The sequence below is a fragment of the Trachurus japonicus genome, chromosome 16 (genome assembly GCF_045865225.1).
Source record: "Trachurus japonicus isolate A0001 chromosome 16, Traja_1.0".
Classification (NCBI taxonomy): Eukaryota; Metazoa; Chordata; class Actinopteri; order Carangiformes; family Carangidae; genus Trachurus; species Trachurus japonicus.
This window is the reverse complement of record NC_140922.1, coordinates 8,512,951-8,534,184: the sequence shown is the minus strand read 5'-3', so window position 1 is coordinate 8,534,184 and position 21,234 is coordinate 8,512,951. Positions and strand designations below refer to the sequence as shown.

Sequence of the window (21,234 nt, the reverse complement as noted above, 5' to 3'; positions counted from 1 at the left end):
CGCTTATTTCACACAAGTACTGAGTAACTGCAGCTCACTTTCCCCCCTGTTTCCCCCGTGCATTTACAGTGTAACTAGGCTGCGTCTTAGCGCGTAACTTACATCCTGCTTCACACCAACTTCCACAGAAGTACAGGGTAACTCTCGCTGTTTTACAGTTTAACTAGGCTGCGTCTTGGCACGTAACTCCTGTCCTACTTTACACCAAATTACACAGTAACTCTCGCTCACTCCGCCACTAATTACCCCGCATTTTACAGTATAACTAGGCTGTGTCTTAGAGCGTAACTCCCGTACAATTACGTCCTACTTTCCCCGGACTTACAGTGTAACTCCTGCCAGGTACATTAGAAATTAAATAGTCTACTGTACAATATGAGCACAGTTGCAATCCATGTTTTCCAAAAGTGTCAGCAGCGACATTTCACCTCTATTTCAGAGATTTATTATTCATTATTTAATTGTATGGTTTGGAATAGGTGAGAAATGGGTATAGAGTGTGGACATTTTCCAATACAGTAACAGGCTGGCTGGTAGCAAACTTACCTCTCTAAAATGCACATCTATGAAAGTCTAGTTCTGTCATCCAAGGGCAAAACACAAACTATACAGTAATACATCCACAATAATGAGTCATTCGGAGAGTTAGAAAATGTTTTTATTATTTATTAACCAGAAAACACATGACACATCCACATCCATGATCATTCATAAACTTTAAGTACAGTAAGTACCCTACTGTAAGTGAGCACTGTTACCCCTCCTTAGTCTGCACCTACACAGTAGCTGTCATGCACCTACACACTACTTGTCTTAGAGTTACCCAGTAAGTAGAGGGTAACGGGCTGTATTATAAAGTAATGGCTGTTACTCCCTCCTTAGTCTGCACCTACACAGTAGCTGTCATGCACCTACACACTACTTGTCTTAGAGTTACCCAGTAAGTAGAGGGTAACGGGCTGTATTATAAAGTAATGGCTGTTACTCCCTCCTTACGCTGCACCTATACAGTAGCTGTCATGCACCTACACACTACTTGTCTTAGAGTTACCCAGTAAGTAGAGGGTAACGGGCTGTATTATAAAGTAATGGCTGTTACTCCCTCCTTACGCTGCACCTATACAGTAGCTGTCATGCACCTACACACTACTTGTCTTAGAGTTACCCAGTAAGTAGAGGGTAACGGGCTGTATTATAAAGTAATGGCTGTTACTCCCTCCTTACGCTGCACCTACACAGTAGCTGTCATGCACCTACACACTACTTGTCTTAGAGTTACCCAGTAAGTAGAGGGTAACGGGCTGTATTATAAAGTAATGGCTGTTACTCCCTCCTTAGTCTGCACCTATACAGTAGCTGTCATGCACCTACACACTACTTGTCTTAGAGTTACCCAGTAAGTAGAGGGTAACGGGCTGTATTATAAAGTAATGGCTGTTACTCCTTCCTTACGCTGCACCTATACAGTAGCTGTCATGCACCTACACACTACTTGTCTTAGAGTTACCCAGTAAGTAGAGGGTAACGGCAAGGCAAGGCAAGGCAAGGCATCTTTATTTATATAGCGCATTTCATACCAAGGCAACTCAATGTGCTTTACATAAAGACAAAACATTAAAAAAAGAAGCATAAGACAGAATAAAAACAAACAAAACACTAAAAACAGAGTTAAAAGCAAGAGCAAATAAAAGTAAAAGAAAAAAAAATAGATAAGTTTAAAGTTCTCAGCTATAAGCACATGAAAAGAGAAATGTTTTTAACCTGGATTTAAAAGTGCTCACAGTTGGGGCTGATCTCAGTTCTGCTGGTAGTTTGTTCCACTTGTGAGCAGCATAGCAGCTAAATGCTGCTTCATCATGTCTGGTCTAAACTCTGAGCTCCACTATCTGACCTGAGTCAGTAGATCTCAGAGCTCTACTGGGTTTATACTCTACTAACATGTCTTTCATGTATTCTGGACCTAAACCATTCAGTGATTTGTAAACCAGGAGCACAGTGGCGGCTGGTGAAAAATATTCTAGGTGGGGCTGTTTGTCCCTGAAGTTTTTGGTGACCATCTTGATAAAAGAACCCCAAACCCATTTTTAGGGATAAACATTAATTATTTATTTGCCTTCATAAATCAGCAGTTTGACAGATAATGACAATGAACAAACAGTAGTCTTTCACTGGTGGCACACAGTGGACGTGAAATATATTAGCAAATACTCTTAATACAAAAATATGGTTATTAAAAGGCATGTGTATGATGTAACCTACAGCAGTGATTAATGTTAACTATAGACAAAGTGTGACAGGAACACTATAGGAGGAACATAACGTGATTAAGTTTGGTCTGACCTTGCTGATGTGAGATGTTAACTTAACTGCTGCATTATCAGGTTTGATGATGAGTCTAACTGTGAACGTACTGGTCACAGCTGTAAACATATTGAACAGCGCTGCAGCCTGATGCTCCGCATCACAGACGTCCTGTCACAGCCTGGGTGAGTAGTTTCCCCTGGTGTCACTCAGGAATAACAGTGTCCAGTCCAGTGTCCCAGAAGCTGGATGAACTAATAAAAACGCTCTCGGACGAGCTGTGAACGCACCGCGGACGAACTAACAGCATGTAGTCCAAAAGTTCGCTCCGAGCATCAAGAGAGAGCAGTCTCTGACGTGCCGGTTAACGGTGCTCCGGTCCTCCGGTGCTCCTCTCACACACTACGCGGCCTCCTGTCACATCATAACAGCCTCCCGCCACCGGCCCACAGAGTTTTATCCACCTGTTCGTTGTATTTTCTCACCGTGAAACTGTGTTTTTCATCCAGCTGTGAAGCTCTGCTGCTAGTCCTGACTTCTGCCTAGCTTGGCTAACGTTAGCTGACAGCACCGTTCATGTGTCCCTTGAGAGTTCATGTTTTGTAATCCGTTCATAAATAGGTCTCTAACTCCAGTAACAGTCCGTGTGGTATCTGTCCTCACTGTTTTAAAAAAAAAAAGTAAATTATACGGGAAACAGAATTTGAAACTGATGAAAACTGCGTAGCCATCCTGCTACCGAGGACAGCTCCTCGGTTCATTTCCCCTCGATTTCTGGTTGCCACGGGAGACCAAAATGTTTGGTTTGGGGCGATATTTTCTGCGCCCCAAAGGCATAAAATCCGACGACGCTGATTGGCTAAATTACCTGTTGCTCCGTATATTTTTTACTTAGCAACAGTCACTGATTGGCTGAGCCGGTACACTGCTCGGGCGACTTCTCCAGCGCCCCAGACACAGAGCGATAGATATAACAGAGACAGTAAATGAACCTGTAGGCAAATTAGCCTCTAAATAATGGTTTTATTTTATATACAGCTCGATTTTAAGAATTCCTATCACATTCACAGGTACAATAAGAAAAAAATATTAATTTTAAATTATTATTTTGGAAAAAATTATAATAATTAAAAATCGCTTTTCATCAGGGGGGGCGGCGCCCGAGCGCCCTCTATTGACCAGCCGCCACTGCAGGAGCAGAACTTTAAAATCTATTCTGTAGCTGACTGGGAGCCAGTGTAAGGTCTTAAGAACCGGGGTGATGTGATCTGATCTCTTTGTTCTGGTTAAAACTCGAGCTGCAGCGTTCTGAATGAGCTGCAGCTGTTTGATACTTTTTTGGGGGAGACCAGTCAGAAGACCGTTACAGTAGTCAAGTCTACTGGAGATAAAAGCATGAATCAGCTTCTCCTGATCAGTTTGGGACATAAAACCCTTAATTCTGGATATGTTCTTCAGTTGATAAAAGGCTGATTTGGTAACTGATTTGATATGGCTGTTGAAGGTCAGATCTGAGTCTATCAGCACGCCAAGGTTTCGGACTTGGTCTTTAGTTTCTAAAGACAGTGACTCAAGGTGTTTACTGACAGCAACCCTCTTCTCTTTATTTCCAAAAACAATGACCTCAGTTTTTTCTTGATTTAACTGAAGGAAATTTTGGCTCATCCAATTTTTGACTTGCTCTAAACAGTGACATAATGACTCTATTGGACTGCAGTCATCTGGAGACAGTGCAAGATATATCTGTGTGTCATCTGCATAACTATGATAGTTGACATTAGAGTTCTGTAGAATTTGACCCAAAGGCAGCATATACATGTTAAACAGAAGGGGTCCAAGGACTGACCCCTGAGGAACTCCACACGTCATAGCCACTCGATCGGATTGATAACTACCAATGGTCACAAAATAACTCCGTTCCTCTAAGTAGGACCTGAACCATTTTAGGACTGTCCCGCTGAGTCCTGCCCAGGTTTCCAACCTGTCCAGCAGTATACTGTGATCCACAGTGTCAAACGCAGCACTGAGATCCAACATGACCAGAACTGACACCTTGCCTGAGTCAGTGTTCAACCTTATGTCATTTAACACTCTAATAAGAGCTGTTTCTGTACTGTGGTGAGGTCGGAAGCCTGATTGAAATTTGTCAAAGAGTCCACTGGAGTTTACGAAGTTGCTGAGTTGATTAAAAACCACTTTCTCAACGATCTTGGCTATAAAGGGAAGATTTGAGATGGGTCTGTAATTGGTTAAAATGGTAGTATCCAATGTTCTCTTTTTTAAGAGCGGCTTGATGGCAGCTACTTTCAGGGGTTTAGGAAACGTGCCTGATTGAAGTGAGCAATTTATTATTTGCTGCAGATCTGTTTGGACAGAGCTTATAATAGTTTTAAAAACGGGCTGTATTATAAAGTAATGGCTGTTACTCCCTCCTTACGCTGCACCTATACAGTAGCTGTCATGCACCTACACACTACTTGTCTTAGAGTTACCCAGTAAGTAGAGGGTAACGGGCTGTATTATAAAGTAATGGCTGTTACTCCCTCCTTAGGCTGCACCTACACAGTAGCTGTCATGCACCTACACTGTACTTGTCTTAGAGTTACCCAGTAACTAGAGGGTAACGGGCTGTATTATAAAGTATTCTTTGTTATTCCCTCCTTAGAGTGCAAATACACTGTAATTGTCCTGCAACTACAATGTAGTTGTCCTGGAGTTACCCAGTAACTACAAGGTAGCGGGCTGTATTATAAAGTATTCTTTGTTATTCCCTCCTTAGTGTGCAAATACACTGTAATTGTCCTGCAACTACACTGTAGTTGTCCTGGAGTTACCCAGTACCTTCTACTACAGCTGTAACTACTGTCTAAGTAGAACCAGTAAGTTAGAACACAGTTTGTTTCACGAGATAACATCATCTGAAAGTACAGTAATACAAAGACAAAACTAACTGAAGTGTCCCTGACATCATAAAATAACAGATTTCTACTGGCTTTTGTTATTTACATTAAAGTTCAGTTTTGTTCCTTCTGTTATAAACTGTTTCATTTAGTTTTGATCCATCTGTCTGGTCCTTCTAGGTCTAAAATAGTCAGTCAAGTCAGTTTCATTTGACAAAATGTACTTTCTAAGTTAGAAGAGTCAAGTTGAAATGATCGTTGTGATACTACTATCACACCGGAGTGTGACACTCAGTAATGGAGAATGGATGGGCTCCTCCATAAAAGGTGATCTTGATCTTGATCCAGCTCCTTGGGTCAAGGCAGAGATCAGGGTCATGGGTGGCGTGCCATCTCCCTCGTCAGGTACCATTTTCATGGCATCTCAAAAACCTCACCTGTGTAGAAACATAATTATATATTGTATCATCAACTTCATCACATAAATGCATCACTGTAAAACAAAGTGAGAAAATTAATAACTTTGAACGGTACAGTTTTTCTCATCATGGAATAGGCCTACTTAATCCCGGTTTTACCTTTCACATCATAAATCATTAGCCTTTTAAACCATAACTTGTGATTTTTAAGCATATTAATCAATTACAAATTATACATATTTTTTTCTTTAACTATTGAGTAAATATTTTAACCATTTAAAAATCTTCAATTTTACAAAATCAATGCTATGACCATACTGTTTCACAACTGTAGGCTGCACCAGTACATTATTGTTACTCTTGACTGTATTCATCATACCAGTCATTACCAACAGTAACGTTAGCTAATGGAGCTAATGTGGACAGTACTAACACAAATACAGTTCCCGGTTAGCGTGGTTCAGGGGAAAACACACACTATTATCTTTAGCACAAGCTAACATTGCTAGCTGCGTTAGCATAGCTACTTAACTCACCAAGAGGTTGATAACGCGGTCAAACTGCCGTCGCACAGGTCCTCGGTTCATCCCTCTCGTCTCCCGGGGTGTTTGCTCTGTGTTTAAATCAACATATCACATCGTAGACATTGCATAATTTCCCTCATTTCTCCACTTCGTCTCCTCCTGTCGTCCCTGCGGCGGTGTCAACAAGCTCCGTCCTCGCTGTGAGGTGGGACTTTCTACCTTCTCAACAGGCAACCAATGGCAAGTGAGCAGCTTCTGGTCTGACCAATGACAGATTGTCAAAGGTGAGTGACTGTGATTGACAACTTATTTCATCCTATTTGACTATCACAGTCTCTCAGATTTGACAATCTGTCATTGGTCAGACCAGAAGCAGCTCACTTGTCATTGGTTGCCTGTTGAGAAGGTAGAAAGTCCCACCTCACAGCGAGGACGGAGCTTGTTGACACAGCCAGGGACGACAGGAGGAGACGAAGTGGAGAAATGAGGGAAATGATGCAATGTCTACGATGTGATATGTTGATATAAACACAGAGCAAACACCCCGGGAGACGAGAGGGATGAACCGAGGACCTGTGCGACGGCAGTTTGACCGCGTTATCAACCTCTTGGTGAGTTAAGTAGCTATGCTAACGCAGCTAGCAATGTTAGCTTGTGCTAAAGATAATAGTGTGTGTTTTCCCCTGAACCACGCTAACCGGGAACTGTATTTGTGTTAGTACTGTACACATTAGCTCCATTAGCTAACGTTACTGTTGGTAATGACTGGTATGATGAATACAGTCAAGAGTAACAATAATGTACTGGTGCAGCCTACAGTTGTGAAACAGTATGGTCATAGCATTGATTTTGTAAAATTGAAGATTTTTAAATGGTTAAAATATTTACTCAATAGTTAAAGAAAAAAATATGTATAATTTGTAATTGATTAATATGCTTAAAAATCACAAGTTATGGTTTAAAAGGCTAATGATTTATGATGTGAAAGGTAAAACCGGGATTAAGTATTCCATGATGAGAAAAACTGTACCGTTCAAAGTTATTAATTTTCTCACTTTGTTTTACAGTGATGCATTTATGTGATGAAGTTGATGATACAATATATAATTATGTTTCTACACAGGTGAGGTTTTTGAGATGCCATGAAAATGGTACCTGACGAGGGAGATGGCACGCCACCCATGACCCTGATCTCTGCCTTGACCCAAGGAGCTGGATCAAGATCAAGATCACCTTTTATGGAGGAGCCCATCCATTCTCCATTACTGAGTGTCACACTCCGGTGTGATAGTAGTATCACAACGATCATTTCAACTTGACTCTTCTAACTTAGAAAGTACATTTTGTCAAATGAAACTGACTTGACTGACTATTTTAGACCTAGAAGGACCAGACAGATGGATCAAAACTAAATGAAACAGTTTATAACAGAAGGAACAAAACTGAACTTTAATGTAAATAACAAAAGCCAGTAGAAATCTGTTATTTTATGATGTCAGGGACACTTCAGTTAGTTTTGTCTTTGTATTACTGTACTTTCAGATGATGTTATCTCGTGAAACAAACTGTGTTCTAACTTACTGGTTCTACTTAGACAGTAGTTACAGCTGTAGTAGAAGGTACTGGGTAACTCCAGGACAACTACAGTGTAGTTGCAGGACAATTACAGTGTATTTGCACACTAAGGAGGGAATAACAAAGAATACTTTATAATACAGCCCGCTACCTTGTAGTTACTGGGTAACTCCAGGACAACTACATTGTAGTTGCAGGACAATTACAGTGTATTTGCACTCTAAGGAGGGAATAACAAAGAATACTTTATAATACAGCCCGTTACCCTCTAGTTACTGGGTAACTCTAAGACAAGTACAGTGTAGGTGCATGACAGCTACTGTGTAGGTGCAGCCTAAGGAGGGAGTAACAGCCATTACTTTATAATACAGCCCGTTACCCTCTACTTACTGGGTAACTCTAAGACAAGTAGTGTGTAGGTGCATGACAGCTACTGTATAGGTGCAGCGTAAGGAGGGAGTAACAGCCATTACTTTATAATACAGCCCGTTACCCTCTACTTACTGGGTAACTCTAAGACAAGTAGTGTGTAGGTGCATGACAGCTACTGTATAGGTGCAGCGTAAGGAAGGAGTAACAGCCATTACTTTATAATACAGCCCGTTACCCTCTACTTACTGGGTAACTCTAAGACAAGTAGTGTGTAGGTGCATGACAGCTACTGTATAGGTGCAGACTAAGGAGGGAGTAACAGCCATTACTTTATAATACAGCCCGTTACCCTCTACTTACTGGGTAACTCTAAGACAAGTAGTGTGTAGGTGCATGACAGCTACTGTGTAGGTGCAGCGTAAGGAGGGAGTAACAGCCATTACTTTATAATACAGCCCGTTACCCTCTACTTACTGGGTAACTCTAAGACAAGTAGTGTGTAGGTGCATGACAGCTACTGTATAGGTGCAGCGTAAGGAGGGAGTAACAGCCATTACTTTATAATACAGCCCGTTACCCTCTACTTACTGGGTAACTCTAAGACAAGTAGTGTGTAGGTGCATGACAGCTACTGTATAGGTGCAGCGTAAGGAGGGAGTAACAGCCATTACTTTATAATACAGCCCGTTACCCTCTACTTACTGGGTAACTCTAAGACAAGTAGTGTGTAGGTGCATGACAGCTACTGTATAGGTGCAGACTAAGGAGGGAGTAACAGCCATTACTTTATAATACAGCCCGTTACCCTCTACTTACTGGGTAACTCTAAGACAAGTAGTGTGTAGGTGCATGACAGCTACTGTGTAGGTGCAGACTAAGGAGGGGTAACAGTGCTCACTTACAGTAGGGTACTTACTGTACTTAAAGTTTATGAATGATCATGGATGTGGATGTGTCATGTGTTTTCTGGTTAATAAATAATAAAAACATTTTCTAACTCTCCGAATGACTCATTATTGTGGATGTATTACTGTATAGTTTGTGTTTTGCCCTTGGATGACAGAACTAGACTTTCATAGATGTGCATTTTAGAGAGGTAAGTTTGCTACCAGCCAGCCTGTTACTGTATTGGAAAATGTCCACACTCTATACCCATTTCTCACCTATTCCAAACCATACAATTAAATAATGAATAATAAATCTCTGAAATAGAGGTGAAATGTCGCTGCTGACACTTTTGGAAAACATGGATTGCAACTGTGCTCATATTGTACAGTAGACTATTTAATTTCTAATGTACCTGGCAGGAGTTACACTGTAAGTCCGGGGAAAGTAGGACGTAATTGTACGGGAGTTACGCTCTAAGACACAGCCTAGTTATACTGTAAAATGCGGGGTAATTAGTGGCGGAGTGAGCGAGAGTTACTGTGTAATTTGGTGTAAAGTAGGACAGGAGTTACGTGCCAAGACGCAGCCTAGTTAAACTGTAAAACAGCGAGAGTTACCCTGTACTTCTGTGGAAGTTGGTGTGAAGCAGGATGTAAGTTACGCGCTAAGACGCAGCCTAGTTACACTGTAAATGCACGGGGGAAACAGGGGGGAAAGTGAGCTGCAGTTACTCAGTACTTGTGTGAAATAAGCGGCAACCTACGCGGCAAGAGAGCGGTAGGTACGCTGTAAGTCGCGGGCCGTATTATGTAGTGCTACCGAAAAATCTTCTCTGCAAAGTGACTTTACAAAGTACACAGTGGGCACTGATCATAGATATACGTATATACTGACTAGATGCCGCGTTCCCAGGCAGCTCTATTGAGTGGAATGCGTCAACGCGGCCGCCAACTTAGTATGGGGTAAGCCTTGTCTACTTACTGCACTAGTCAACAGAGGCAGACGTCTATCAACCATTAAAATCGCCATAACTCACCAAATATTCAATCGATTTTCAAGCCGTTTGGTTTATTATGAATGTCAGACATATATTTATGATACAACAACAACAAATTCAGGCACACACCCACATGCATAAATTGAAATCTGTTCTACAAGGGTCTGACCGGGTCTGACTGCTTGTCAGACGTATATACGTCTATGGTCAGAAACCCCGTATCAAGAAGGTGGCGCTATTGACGTTCGCTGAGAAGCAGAAGGCAGCATCTAGTCAGTATATACTATGTCTATGAGCACCGATCAATAAAGGAGCTATGGAGCTAGTTCAAAGAGACAACTCAAACTGCTCCAATCCTCATGAGCTGATCAGTTAATTGCTCTCCTAATCTAATTAAGACAGGATATTTAAACCCCACTCACCTGATCATTCCTTCCTCTGCTGCTGCTGCTCTTTGCTGCTGCTCTGGCTGCCCATGACGTTTCTCAACCCCTCCACCTCCCCAGCCTCCACCTGTGGGCTCTGTTTCTTTGAGCCCCTGTGGGGGTCTGTTATTCATTCCCTGTAATGTCTGTCAAGCAGATCATTTCAGTGAATGAAGAAATGAGACAGAGCCTGACGCCAAACTTGCTTCAGCCATGCTAAAGTGATCTATGCTCTGCTTCAGTTATACAACATGTTTATGCTCAATAAAAATATTCAACTCAATGTAGAGTTGTCTGATTGAACTAACTAATGTGTCTAAACACAGAAATAACTATTTGAGAAAAATGTAAAGTATACTCCAGCTTTTTCTTGGTTGGCCAGAGGAGTCAGCATCCAAGGATTACAGTAACAAATGCACTTCCTCTGTCTGCCATGTAACAGTGAGTAATGACACATCAACCTGACTGTACACACTGCAGCTATTAATATTTATTTACATAAGGCATCAATAAATTGATCATGTGTATTTATTTTTTCTTGATTTGCTTTTCAAATTACATACAATATTTAAAACACAGACACTTTATCATCAAGTCCAACAGAGAAGATTTACTTGGAGCTGACAGCTGACACTTAGACACAGTGACAGCCATGTAATGAAACAATGAGCTTGTACAAAGTGGATGGATGTTGTAATCTTACAACATCCACATATTAAACACACATGCATTGAGGAGATGTGGACAGAAAAAATCTTGAACCACTGAAAATTTCACCTTTGCCTCATGAATCTTTCCTTTGTTTTTACCAGGTAGAGACGATGGTGTCTGATATGGAGCTGCTTTTACAAACACTGGCTGATTTGAGTGACAGAGAGCTCAGGGACTTTAATCATGTCCTAAGTAGTGAAATTCACTATCAGAGGTGTCATCAGAGGCGTCATTCAGACCCCATGTGGACCCTGCTCAGGGAGACAGACCTAGAGGACACTGTGTTTTTAATGGTGCAGACTTATGGTGAAGAGTCTGTGGAGACGACTGAGGGGATTTTAAAGAAGATGAAGAGGACTGATCTGGCGCAGAGGCTGTTTGACAGAAACTCAGGAACCACAAGTAAGACAATGAAAACAAAACATGTATCATGATATGTACAGTAACAATTTATAAAAACGGATCCGTAACCAGGTTTTGTCTGCTTCTTCTTACATTATACAGATGTTACTGGTTCAAAATTGCGGACTTCACGCGTGGTCCACGCGAGACGGCACAAGACTCAGGCATTTTTTTTCTTTGGCGAGACAAGAGGTTTTAATGAAAATGATAAAGTTTATAATATGGAGAAATCAAGACTTATTGTGGATTTGTTTTTTACCATTGGAAAATACTATATTGTGGGAGAGAAGATACTGTAACAATAACAGCATTTGTATTACAGAAGAAACAATATTGATGGATGTCGATCACTTATTTTTATTTCCTTCATTTCTCTTCAGAAAAACACCCAGTGGATGAACATCTGTCTGCACTGATCCACAAAGTGAGCAATGTCACATTTGTCTATTCATGTGCTGCACAGATTTTACTCAGTAAGATGAAGGTTTAAGATCAACATAACTGATGATGAATTATTAAATTAGTTTCAGAAAACGACATGTTCGCTTTAACAATATACTCGTTTATTTCAGGTGGCAACAGTGGCAGCTGTTAAAGAGGTGATTTTTGAAACACTGTTTGGTTTGAGTGATGAGGATCTGCAGAGATTCAAGTGGTTCCTGCAGCTCACTTGCTTCCACAAAGGTTTTCCGTACATCTCATGGAGACGACTGGTGGGACACAGTGCAGACCAGCTGTTAGAAGTGATGGTGGAGATGTGTGGCCTTCAGTCTGTGGACGTGACCAGGGAGGTTTTAATGGACATGAACAGGACTGATGTGGACCAGAGGCTGTCAGAGATCAGCTCAGGATTCAGAGGTGAGATAAAGAAAATAACTGTCACATTAATGTTGTAATAAATAAATATACAGGGCTGGAAAATCTTTTTAACTGTGCTACAAATTATGAAATCCATCTTCTAGTTTAAAGCAATACAACAACACCATAGACTGTAAAAAATATGGACGTAGCATCTGTAACGTCACCCATTGGCTTTGGGGAGTCGTTTTTGTGACTCAAATATGGCGGCCTGAACAGCGCCATGTTGGATTGGCCGGCCGAGAACCCGCCCACTGGCCTCGAAGCAGCTGTCCACGGAGCTGCTCGGACCTGTCACTCAACGTTTCTGCGCCCTAATTGGCCAGAATTTTAAACCTAATAATAGTAAAACTGTAGAGTTTAAAAAAAATTCACCCCCCTCAGAGTGTGTGCGGGGGTAGAAACTATTGATTGAGACCAAAAAACGTTCTGACACCAGGCTTTTAACATGTTTACTGAGGATGTAAAGTTGGCGATTTTAACATGGGGGTCTATGGAGAATGCTCCCTTCTGACACCAGCCCCCAGAGGAAGCCGAGGGGATTGCAGTTTTCTGAACGCGGAAGTGAGCTTCACTTCTCAGACCGACAACTGCCCCCTTGAACAACACCATGTAGTCCTGTACCTTGGATGCCTGGTCTCTCTCTCTCTGACTCTATCTTCTTCTCTCTTTCAACTTGAGTCTAGTTCTGGAAAGAGTTTTTCCTCCTCTCAGTCACCAAGTGCTTTCTCTCTGAGGGAACTGCTGGGGTTGTTATAATTAAAGGTTGAATATGGAGAATTACCAAAATACCACCATCTATTGATCAAGACAGGCAACAACAACAACAGAAAAATAATTCCTGCAGTCGGTTGCCAGACCGTTGCGAAGTGTAACTCACTATTGCTAGGGATGCCGCTCTGATCAGAGTAGCACAGAGAAGAACTATGCAGGATATTTACCTACATCATTTCACAGTGATGTTAGATAAATAACTTGTAGCTTGTTACAGGGAGAGTGGAGGCTCTCTGCCTTCCACACCGCTGCTGAAAACCAAACCTGCATGATCAGAGCCTCGGACCCGGTGTCAAAAAAGAAAAGCGCACCACGTGTAACCGGTGTGGATGTTTGCTCTGCTTTGTGTTGTGATTGAGCTCAGTGAACCACCACAGCAGTGCTCCTTGACAGATGTCTTTTATTCTGACGGGACGAATTAAAAACAATAAACAATAAACTTCCGGATCCCGGACTTCTCCCCAACCCCTAGAAAGAAAAACATAGAAGGAATATAATAAAAAAAACTGTAAAAATATAAAAAGGAGGCCAAATATAAACACCAACGGACACAGGGCAGAAAGAAAAGCTCACCTCTCCATAAAGTGACAGGAAGAAAGAGGAAAAAACCAACGGAACATCGCCATTTTATATCTTGATGTGGGGTCGCCCAAGGAGAAACGCAGGGGCAGAGAGCCCCCCCAAAAAAAGAACACAGCCCGAGAAGGAAGACATGTCAGGTAACAAAACAGTAGATAAGTGAATAAAAAAACTAGATAAAGATTAAAAAAACATACAATTTTGTGTAATTATATTAACCCTGTTACACACGTAAACCGTAATCTCTTGTTTATGACAGATAAGACTACACAAATACATGCATAAGTAACATGCGTAAGATAATCCACTGATCCACCTATTGATTATAAAAAGGCTTTGCTGAAAACAAACGCACATGTCAAATCACAGCGGTCTCTGCCATGAAATATTAGAGTCTTTTTATATTGATTTACACAGGACAAGGTGAAGACAGTGTTTATCATGTGATTACCATCAGTGTTAAATGTGTTGCAACTTCTGGATCACCAGCTGAAGTATCTGGTGTGAAAACAACAGAGGGAGGTAGGTACCTTCATAAAAATGAAGTCATAGATGTCATTAGTTGAGCTGAATTATGTTGAAAGAAGGTGAACTGAATCTGTCCCTCAGAGTCCTACAGTTACTGTCATTCACATCTCAGAGTATGAACCTTTAACACAGAGTTTAACAGCAAATGTCGTCATGTTGACATCCAGTGTTGATCAGGTGAAAACCAGTGTTTTGATGGTGTTGGTATTGAATAGATTTTCTGTTGATATCAAACAGTGAAATCAATCATTCCTGAATCTTGTCATGTTTCCTTTTTCCTCAGAGAAAGATGAACGCTGCTCTGCTCTGGTCCAGAAAGTGAGTTAAATCACATTAAATGATCTAAAACTGGAACAATGAATTGATTGGTGGAAAATGTATTCTATTGAATCTATATTCAATTATTTTGATAGTTATAGCTTCTTATGAGTGTCTAGTCTCTGTAAATTTTATTCTAACAGTGACAGAGTCTTTGTGTCATTTTCTAATGTTTTATAACCTTCGGCTTAATAGAGTAATTTAAAAAAAGAATATGATTGACTTATTAAAGTAACATTGCAGAGTTTTTCGGCCTTAAAATAATGTTTCCAGACTCATTGCAATGGTAGAAAAATGGTTAATAGGATGAATGGTGCTGCTGCCGCAGCCTGAGCGGGGTCACGTCGGCTGAAACTGCGCTATGTAACTTCACTGCACGGGTACGAAACACCGCCCCCCCTCCCCTCTGCGTCGAGGGAGAGACGTGGTGGGTAAAAGCGAAACTTACGGTTCCCCTCCGGTCGTCGTCGCCGTTGTCGCCGCCGCTGCCTGAGAACTGAAGCTCAATTTATTTCAGCTTGTGTAAGCATGATGGAAATCTTCAGCAGACAATAAAATAAAAATAATGAACCTGTTCAAAGAAACTAAACTGTGATCAACACAGTTACATTTCCATAATAAACAGGTTTTTGAGATGTGACAAGAAAAATCCATAACCTTTCCAGGAGATAAAGTGTTTTCACTTTTCCCTTGAATTTACCAGGAAGAAACAATGGTGTCTGTTATCAATCTGCTTTTGAAGACACTGTCTGATCTGAGTGTTGAAGAGCTCAGTGGCTTCAATCAGTTTCTCCCGAAGCGTCAGAGGTTTCTTTACGTCCCATGGACCCTGCTCTGGGAGACAGACCTGGAGGACACTGTGTTTTCAATGGTGCAGACTTATGGTGAAGAGTCTGTGAAGAGGACTGGGAAGTTTTTAGAGGAGATGAAGAGGACTGATCTGGTGCAGAGGCTGTTTGAGAGAAACTCAGGACCAATAAGTAAGACAATAAAGACGAGACATAAACAAAACATTGGTCATAGAACTAATTTCTCATATTTCCTAAGTTGTAGAGAAAAAGACACATTTCAAGGTTCAAAAGTCTTAAAAAGTAATTAATTATTAATTTAGTGTTGATCTCCGTTGTGTTTTTATTCAGTTGTCTGTGTCCTATTTATTTCTCTTCACTGTAGAGAAACTCTCTGTAGATGAACGCTGCTCTGCTCTGATCCAGAAAGTGAGTAAAGTCACATCTGTTTGATTTCATACAACAATATTTTCATTCAGTTGATGCAGGTTGAAAATGATAGTGAAGATTTTATCTATTGATACAACTCAGACTTATTATTTACTCTGGATTTACCTCGCTGAACTTCAGCTGTGATTCAATCCAACAATAACATCATGATGTGTTTACCACTTCTTTTGCTTTGTACTTTGTGTTTCTCAAAAATCAAAGAGAAAAAAGTGAAGTATCATAATCAATATGACAACAAATACCATTGTGTATCAATAACTGATACGCATTACATAGTCTACACAAACAAAGATGACATGCAAAGAGACACATCTGTCAATGTCTAAATGGATTAAATGTCCTATGATTATATTCATGTTTCCAGGTGGCTACAGTGGCAGCTGTTAAACATCTGCTTCTGGAAAACCTGAAGGATTTGAGTGTCGAGGAGCTTCAGAGATTCAAGCAAGTCCTGCAGTGGATTCCCTCCCCATGGGGAACTTCAGTCAGCTCATGGATGTGGAGCAGCAGAGACAACAGGGCAGATGTAGTGGATGTGATAATGGAGACCTACAGCCAACAGTCTGTGGAGGCGACCAAGAAGGTTTTCATGGAGATAAAGAGAACTGATCTGGTTCAGAGGCTGTCAGAGACCAGCTCAGGATCTGAAGGTAAGACAGACATTAAAATCAAATCACACTCCAACGATGGATACGTTTAGTTAATAACTGTTTCAATTTCAACTTGGAATAGACTGTGTTTCTTTTCTTTTCTCCTCAGACAAACTATCTGGTGATAAATATCACACTGAAGTGTCTGAAAGAGTGAGTCTGACTTTACTCATCACAGCTTTCCTTCAGTAGATGCAGGTTGAAAACCATCTTCATATTAAACACTGTGACAGGTTGGATGGTTCTCACCATCACCACCACTGATGTTGTGACAGAACTGAAGTTATTGCAGAAGATGAGGCGAGGAAATGTCAGCATGTACTTTTTTCAACCGTTTTTAAATTTGAAAATACAGATCAAGTTATATGTGGCGTTTAAACTTGTTTTCTTTGTTCGTTTTTAACAATATAAACAAATTGATTCATGTCAGGTATTGTTCAAATACATGAATTAAAAGGATAAATGAGATCATTAGGTTTGTGTTGATATAAATTGCAAAGAAATGAAAACTACATTACGATTATACAGAAAAGAGCTAAAAGAAGCTAATAATGATCAATACAACAGATATCACCAAGTTTATCACTGTCTGAGTGAACTTTCAGAAAATAATTTACAAACCTTTGAACAACCATATTAAAACTCTGACTATAGTGAAATACAAAGAAATATGGATAAGAAATCTGTAAATGTCAAAGACAAGAACTTACACAAAATGTTCTCTTTAAATTGTCAGGAAGCAGCAAAAGATGCTGTGAAACGTGTTCCTTTGGAAACACTGAAAAGTTTGACAGGCAAAGATTTCAATAAATTCAAGTTGCTGCTGCAGTTCACGTCCTTTCAGAGGAGCCTTCCACAAATCCCACAGAGTCAACTGATGGAAGCAGACAGAGCAGAAACGGTGGATCTGATGGTGAAGAGGTTTGGTCAACAGTCTGTGGAGGTGATCAGGGAGGTGTTGACGGACATGAACAGGACTGATCTGCTGCAGAGTCTGTCAGAGTCCAGCTTACAACTCAGAGGTGAGACACAGACAACAAATAACATATGTGATAATTAATATTACAGGGACACATCATTTTAATAAAATGTGAATGTGTTTCAGTTAAAACCTAATCAAAGAGACTGAACCTTTTCACTCTTTAATTCTCATGATGAGTTTTGGTAAATTTTATTTTCTTTGTTTTTATTTTCTTCAAAGAGGAGCAAAATATAAATATATGAATCTGATTTGCTTTGATGATTAATCCTGAATGTTATGTTTCAGAAAAACATTTGACTTCACCGCTCCAGAAAGTGAGTAAAGTCACATGAGACTCACAACACAGCTTTAACTGAACAGTTACAGGGTGAAACTCATCCTCATCATGGCTGCTATAAATAACTAATACATACAATATATATATATATATATATATATATATATATATATATATATATATATATATATATATATTCACTGAATGAGATACATACTGTAAATGTCTCCTGATGACTTTGAATCCAGCAGGATGTAAACATGACATCAGTGAAGGTGAAACTTCTGGCAACGTTAGAAGATTTAAATTATCAAGAGTTCAGAGAATTCAAGTCGGTCCTGCAGAAGAGTGAAACAACAATTGATCTTCTAATAAAACCCAAAAACCCAATGACGTCGGCACAAAGAGTTGATGTAGTGGAGCTGATGGTGCAGACGTGCGGTGAACGGTCTGTGGAGGTGACCAGGGAGATTTTAAAGAAAATGAACAGGAGTGATCTGGTGCTGATGCTGCCAGAGACCAGCTCAGGATCCAGAGGTAAAATCTGTGAGAAGAAAACTAAACTCTGACCCAAATTGTTTTATGTATCATCTGATCATTTCAAATGTTGTTGTGATTTAACAAGGAGATTCAAGGAGCTTGGAGGTTGAGGGCTGTGGAAGCACTACGGTATTTTCTTTCTTTTATTAATTAATTAATTAATTAATTTTCATTCATCCATTCGTTCATTCATTCTTATCTAGACAACAGCTGACTTTTCTGACTGTCCTCTGCAGCAGGAATCCAGCGACTGGACTAAACTTGAACCTGAGGTGAACAGTACAGAAGCAGATGAGGCTTCAACTTACAGGTAAAAACAACAAGTTGAAAACTGCAGCTCAGCAACTGGAGCAGTAGGAAGAAGTTCAGCTTGGTTCATGGGATGTTTTCACAGGAGGAAAACTAGAATCTCTCTCTGTGCTGTTACTGCTTCTAGCAAATCAACATGACAAGTAAACTGATGATGTTACATTTGACTCTGAATAAAGTCCAGGCAGATTATTCTCACTGTGTCTCTAATATAGAGTTTTATGCACAAACACAAACTGACCTGTTTGGTCTGATTTAGTCTACAGTCTGAGGCAGGACGCTTTGAGTGCAGTGTCTCTGCTTTACGCTGGGTCTGTAAGGAGAAGGTCAGCCTCCAGTACCAGTTTAACTCTTGGGAGGACCACATGGAGAGGATGGAGAGCAGACAGTACATGCCTGCAGGACCTCTGATGAACATCACAGTCGATGCTGGGAGGTTGGATGAAGTCTACCTGCCACACTGGATCTGCATAGGTCAGTGGACTTTATACATTTCTCACTACACAAGAGAACAACAACTCTTCTTCTCCTCACTTGTGCTTGTGTTTTGTGCAGATGACGACCCAACAGTAAAAGACAACTTTGCAGTCCTGCACATAGATGAGTGTGGAGATGTTGTGGAAAAAGTATCTGAGGTCACACCGTCCCATGTCAAGTTGTCTGAACCAGTTTTCTCTCCAAGAGCCGTCCTGGTGAAAGTCGGTCTTCCTGTGAAAACTAGATGTCACGTATTAATATACTATAAACCCAAGTTACCAGTCCTGAAGCTGCATGTCTACGTGATCCCAAAAGATCCTGCTCTACAAAAGGTTACTGAATATTTTACTGTCACCCATTCACAACATTATAAGATCAAATGACAGCAAAGTCCTTAAAGGGCCAGTGTGACACAGCAATGTCTTTAACATTTGAAGGAAAAACACACAGACTGACAGACCATAATATAATATTGATTCAACACAACAGATGCTCTATAATCAATTAAAAGTAAGATGTATGTAAATTTGTTATAGAAATACAACAGAGATGTTTCAGCAGTTACGCTGGGAATAATTTCAAAAGTTTATGTTGATATTAGAAATTACATAGAAAGAATTAAACATGTTTAGTTCACTGTAAGGTCCTTTAATGATACTAGACAGGTTCCTTTGGGAATATTATAATATAACAGTTCCTCAATTATGAAATAATTATAACATAAATCAATATGACTCTCATCTCATATGTGGCTTGTCCAACGTCTTTCCTCATAATTACTTCTGCATGAGTATATTTAAACATGGTTAAAATGTTTTCAACATATTGTGGCTTTTTCTAAAATTTTATTCTCATAACATGACTTTTTTTCAAAATGTCAGGTTTTTAGGGTCCGGGCAGCCGGGACCGTATTCTATTCCTAGAAATTCTTCTTCTTCTTCTTCTTCTTCTTCTTCTTCTGGGCAGCTAAGCTGCCAGGACACTATTGTATTCCTAGGAATTCTTCTTCCTTTCTTTCTTCTTCCAAGGAAATCCTACTTCCCATGGGCGAAAACTCACCAAACTTTACAGAAATGTCCGACCCCCCCCCCCCCCTTTACATTTAAAAACTTTAAAAATTCCTACCAAACCAACGGTAGATCCTACAGTTTTGAAACTTCACCACAATGTAGCCCAGATCATACTTGCCAACATTGGGTTGTGAAAAATAGGGAGATTTTTTTTCATCAGTGTATCAGGGTTCATTCGCCAGGTGTGGCTATAAATTGCCATCATTTCTTGCCTTGTATTTTAAACCTGAAGGAAACTTGTTCTGAAACTGTTTCTTTGATAGCCTATTCAATAAATTATTCTGTTTACCAATCAGGACAATGGGGAAAAAAAGCAGTTGTAATTGTTGAAATGAAAACCAGAAGGCTGACCAAAGGTGGCCCTGTCCAGTAAGCCTACCTGAAGATGCATAGAATCTGTCAGTAAAGTCAGAAGGGGTGAAAAAGTTGAGTCACTAGACCCCTGTTGGGGGGTCTGGGGACATTCCCCCCCACAAAAAAATGTAATTTTTAACACATAAATGAAGCATTCTAGTGTACTCTGAGAACATAAAGGGAACAGACTAAAAAAAAAAAAGAAAAAAAAAGAAAAAAAGCACATTTAGGTAGTAGCTACTGACTGAAGGCAAGAATGGCTGGAGTGACACTTAACATGAACTCAGAGCTGGTCTGGTGGGGGGCAGTGGCTGGTGGGCAAAAACTAAACTCGTATTTTAAATCTAGGGGTCTGGATCAGCCATTCAAGGGCCCGTTTCCTCTGCTGTGCGGGGGGGCACGTCTGTGGAGCGGTGCATCGCGGACATGCACGGAGGGGGAGTACGAAAAAAAAAAAAACGAATGTGCGCCGCCGCATCCGCTCGGACCAGCGGGTCCGCTCGTGCCGACGTCGACAGCGGCAGGCAACCGCAGTATCAACGCTACTGGTATCACTGACTCCAGTCACTGACATGTCACCGGCTGGCCTCATACGTGCAGGCAGGCCAGGGTTGCCAGATACAATTATCCCCCACAATCTCACTTGTTTCCTTCACTGTAAAATCGGGAGATTAGCGGGAGAAATTACTAACCGGGAGCATCGCGGGAAATAGGGTTAAAAGTCGTGAGTCTCCCGCGTAAATCGGGAGTGTTGGCAAGTATGGCC

The 21,234-nt window shown here is 40.7% G+C and overlaps 2 protein-coding genes across 2 annotated transcripts in view; both read left to right on the top strand.

The window, feature by feature from the left end:
* LOC146971665 (uncharacterized) overlaps positions 1–21,234 on the top strand; it is a 94,277-nt gene that overhangs the window by 6,230 nt on the left and 66,813 nt on the right. The window contains exons 3-4 of the mRNA XM_085802460.1: positions 11,214–11,514; positions 11,895–11,938. Coding sequence (XP_085658586.1) covers positions 11,214–11,514; positions 11,895–11,938 — 345 coding nt within the window. The remainder of the gene's footprint in view (positions 1–11,213; positions 11,515–11,894; positions 11,939–21,234) is intronic.
* LOC146971667 (uncharacterized) lies at positions 14,169–19,427 on the top strand. The gene is made up of 9 exons (XM_085801949.1): positions 14,169–14,247; positions 14,537–14,571; positions 15,275–15,551; positions 15,745–15,788; positions 16,174–16,459; positions 18,344–18,387; positions 18,495–18,568; positions 18,827–19,041; positions 19,123–19,427. Exons 3-9 carry the CDS (start codon positions 15,284–15,286, stop codon positions 19,425–19,427), a joined length of 1,236 nt encoding a protein of 411 aa, XP_085658075.1. The 5' UTR covers positions 14,169–14,247; positions 14,537–14,571; positions 15,275–15,283.